We start from the raw sequence: 4317 nt of genomic DNA on the forward strand, positions 1-4317 counted from the left end.
TCAGCTGTCCTCCTTGATGATCACGGCATCCGTTTGGACCTCGTCTTGGATGCTGTTCTGACTGCTGTCGTGGCTCCGGCTCTGCTCCTTGGCGCGCTTCGTCTCGAGGTGCTTGATGGCATCGCCCGTCAGCTCCTGGCGCGTCAGCAGCTTCCACACGTCCTTCTTCCTCGTCTTGCGGTCGCCAACCATGATGACCAGGCCCGCGCTGATGTTGCACGCTATGCTAACACAGAGGATGACGGTGGTGATGGCAAATGGCCGGTGGTGGTAGTCGATGCCCCAGGTGGTGGCACCGAGGGAGATTTGCAGGCACGAGTGGCAGTCGAGCAGGATGACAATGGCGATGAGGTAGCTCAGGGGGAAGGCGTAGTGCGTAAAGGTCTCGTCGGGCTTGTAGAAGCTGTGCGACTTGGCCAGCTTCTTCTGGTGGTGCCGCATGCGCTTCCACTGCTTGAACGTGAGCGGCGAGTCCTGGTCGTACTCAATGTCAAGCTTGGCGGCCTCGACGTCGGCGTTATGGTCCACCATGACCTGCTCCAGCTCGGGGGCCGGTGCAGGGACGGGGACTGGTATTGGCTGTGGCATGCCCGAGGGGAGGTTGCTGCTGGTGGAGGTGATTCGCTCGACCGAGACGCCGGCGCTCTGGGGGTTGGAGCCGAGACCGGCGCCGACCTGGGCGGCGTTGTCGCGCAGGGGGTCGCCAGAGGCGCAGTGGGTTAGCTCGACGCTGTCGCCGCCCACGCCCTCGATGACGGCGGCCTCCTTGTCCTTGAGCTTCTGCTTCTGCTTCTTGGCCTTGGCAATCTTGAGCGAGTAGTGCACGACAAAGGCCATGTGATAGGTGTCGACGGCCCGAAAGGGGGCCAGGCCGTCGCCCATGATGGCGAAGAGGGCGACCAGCACGCTGTCGATGATGTGTATCGTATACACCTGCTTGTCGCCAACGTAGATCCAGCCGATGAGGAACAGCACCCACGCCAGGCCGAAGAGGGTGATGAGCGTGGCATAGAGCGTGACGAAGAAGCCCAGGGGCCGCCGCACGTACTGGCCGAAGCCCTTCATGGTGCGCTTGAAGCGAGACCGGCGCGAGTGCAGCATGTGGCGCACGCGGTCGTCCAGCTCCATCTTCTCCTCCTCGGTCCAGCCATCGAGGCTAAAGCCATGCGGCAGCGCGGCGTAGTGCGAGTCCGTGAGCCTCGACGTGATGGTGTCGGACCTGCGCAGCGTGGCCGGAGCCTCAGCCTCAGCTTCGGCCGTGGGCTCGACGCCGGTCTCGACCCTCGCCTCCTCATCCGGTACCTGGGGCAGACGCTCCTCCTCGCGCTCTGCAGGGCGGCCCAGTCGACCGTGCGGTCCAGCCTCACGCTGTGAGAGCACGTACGTCGGGCGGCGGTTGATCCAAGGGCCGAGATCAGGCACGAACAGTGAGTTTTGCACGTTGGTCAGGGTCGAGAGGGTCTGGACCTCGGGATCTGGTCACACAAAGATGGTCAGCATCTGCCGGCAGCGGTTCTAGGCCCAGCTCAGCATGCAACTTACCAATGATATCGAGCCAGTCCACCAGCCCCTCGCCGTACTCGTCCGACTGCGGCTGGGGGCGTCCCTGTGCTTGTCCCTGTCCCTGTGCAGCCTCGTCGCCGCCGTCTGTGTCGCCGCGCGGAGCGGGAGAGCCGCGGTTGAGGGAGCCGGGCCAGAGCAACTTGCTAAGCTTCCTCTTCCTCGTCAGCCGCCGCCCGGGCTCCGAGCCGGCGGACAAGCGGCGGCGTTGGTCGTCCTCGTCCAGCCGCTGGTCAGGCAACGACCTTGCCGGCGACATGGGCACACCGAGCTCGGCCATGGTCGGGCGCGATCCCTCCTCCGTCAGCCGGGGCAGCGCCAGCTGGGGCACGCGGCGCGAGTGTCGGGCAACGTTGCCATCGGCGTTGGACTGCGCCGTCGGCGAGGGCTGCGAGATGCTTCGGGGCCGGACGCCATAGCGCGTCCCGGTGTCGGTGTCGCTGCTCTCGGACGCATAGTCGATCGGAGGCGCCTGCGAGCCGCTGGAGCTGCGGCGGATGCGGATGCTAGGCTGGCGAGTGCGCTCATGGGTCGGGCGACCCGCGTCGGACCCTACTGCGGAGGGAGGGCGGCCGCGGATGCTCGAGGCGCGCGAGACGGCGCTGGGCGTGGTGACGAGGGCTGGGAAGTACTCCGTCTCCGAGTCCTCGACGGCGTCAGGCGTTGCGGGGTTGAGCGATTGGCGAGACAGCGACCCCAGGCGACGGGCGAAGCTGTAACGCGGCTGCGGCTGCGGCTGCAGGTTGTTGTTGTTGTTGCTGCTGTTGTTGTTGTTGGCTGTTGAGGCTGGTGACGATGTGGGTGCCGTCGATGGTCGTGATGATGCTGCTGTTGCTGCTGGTGCTGCGGGCGGAGCGACAGTGTGCGGATCGACCTCGTCGTCGTCGTTCCGCCGCGGCGACGAAGCAGAGCGCCATCGCGATGATCGAGAGCGGCTCGGATCCATCGCGATTGACTCCGGCGGAGGAAGACGAACAGAAACTGGAGGAAAACAGAGGCGAACGGTGCAGTATCGGGCCTAAGCGGGTGGCTGCGATCGACTGAGTGACAGACAGCTCGCGGCTTAGTCAGAGCCTTCGGACAAAACAAACCACCAGACAAAAGCAAGCAGCGACGCCCAAGTCCGGGTGAGAGAAGAGAAGGATGAAATGAGATGAGACGAGATGCAACGTTGAGGATAAACAGACAATTGATGACGTGAATAAGGAATACAACACACGCCTCAATTACTGGAGTTGCCAACAGACAAGGGGGGAATCAAGGGTAATAGCAGGTAGAGCGACTTGGCGGGCTACCGTATGAGAAACGCCAAACCAAGCAAAGAGACTGAGAAATGAAAAAAAGTTGCCGCCGTGATATCGGTTGATTTGCCGCCTCTGACTTCTCCTTCCGAGTAGCCCTTGCTCTCAGCCCCGGCAGTTTCTTGTCTCTCCCTCCGGGCGGCACGACGGATCCTTCGGTCCTGGGCGCAAAACCTTAACGACCAACAAGAGGAGAGGGACATAAGGGAGAATGAGTAAAAAAGAAAACAAAAAAAACAACAAGCCACGCCCTTGTTTTATCAAGCATGGCGTCTGCTTTCGACGCCTTGTCGGCATTTTCTTAGCGCTGGGAACGAGGGAACAAGGAAGCAATTCGCTGCTGAAGAATGGCCGGCCATGGACGCCAACCGCGCCATTACGTCACCGGTGCCAATCGAGTAGCAGTTTGGGCTGCTTTGTCAGACGGGAGAGGATGAATTAGAAATGCCGCTAAGCTTTGTTCGATGCAGGTTTGGTTGTTTTCAGTTAGACGCGCTGCTGATTCATTTGGGATGATGATTGATAACTGACTGTGAATTTCCCGGGCAATTCGCGTGTTGTTTTGTTGGCGAGTTCGCTTCCCTGTTTCTCACTTTTTTTTTTTTTTTTTTTTTTTCAAACTCAGTCAAGGCTTCAGCCTCGATTGCTCTTTGGTTCAACCTATCCATCTCGATGAGAAAAAAAAAATGTTGAAGAGTGCATACGTAGCCGAGTGCTAGTAGTAGCAGATTGCAAATCACAATATATTTCTCAGTAGAGAACTGCACGCGGCCCCGTATTTAAACAAGAAAAACCGCCCATCTTATAAACTGGAGCCCCCTCCGGCACATCCAAGACCAGCTACCGGCTCTCCACGCTCCTCCAGTAGGCCCTCGCCGGTACAGCTACTTCGCCCACCCAAGCCATGACGGAGTGGCATCACGCTTGAGGCGCGAGACCCCGAGTTATGTGCGTGCAGCTTATGCCGTGCGTGAGCAGGACATACAAGGTATCAGAGGGTATACGAGGGACGATGGCCATTTTCTATCTATATATCCCGAAAATTCGCCTCCTTGATCCACGTGAGGAGCTGTCAGCGCAAGCCATGATTTGACTGTTTCGCCTCACTCGGGCTTTGGTTGCCAGATTCGTCGTCGCTTACCCGGAACCACGGGCTGGGATTGCCGCGGCTATAATGGATGAGTAGCTTCATATGACAATGAAAGTATGACACGCAATGAACAAGAGATGGTGAATGGCGGATGAAATCAGCATAGCGTATTCTTGTAATGGAGGATCCAACCTCATCCTAGCAGCAGTGGTATCGAAGAGACATCCAATATATGGCAGTACTTTTCAGCGACAAGTCAAATTAAATACACCGATTCATGGTCTCAAACCAATGAAACAAATCACACGCTCTGAATAACATCTCATAGCAAAATCATGTCATGAAAACGCCCAGTATCCCATCCCA

General features: G+C 58.8%; 1 protein-coding gene across 1 annotated transcript; it reads right to left on the reverse strand.

Annotated features, from left to right (window-relative positions):
* On the reverse strand, window positions 1-2506 carry CCMA1212_006582 (uncharacterized protein; the record flags this gene model as incomplete). The annotated part of the gene is made up of 2 exons (XM_073703794.1): window positions 1-1475; window positions 1543-2506. The coding sequence occupies 2 exons, from the start codon at window positions 2504-2506 to the stop codon at window positions 1-3; spliced, it is 2439 nt and encodes an 812-aa protein (XP_073557984.1).
* Between the last annotated feature and the right edge of the window lie 1811 nt (window positions 2507-4317).

Source organism: Trichoderma ghanense, assembly GCF_004382785.1.
Source record: "Trichoderma ghanense strain CCMA-1212 chromosome Unknown scaffold_7, whole genome shotgun sequence".
NCBI lineage: Eukaryota > Fungi > Ascomycota > Sordariomycetes > Hypocreales > Hypocreaceae > Trichoderma > Trichoderma ghanense.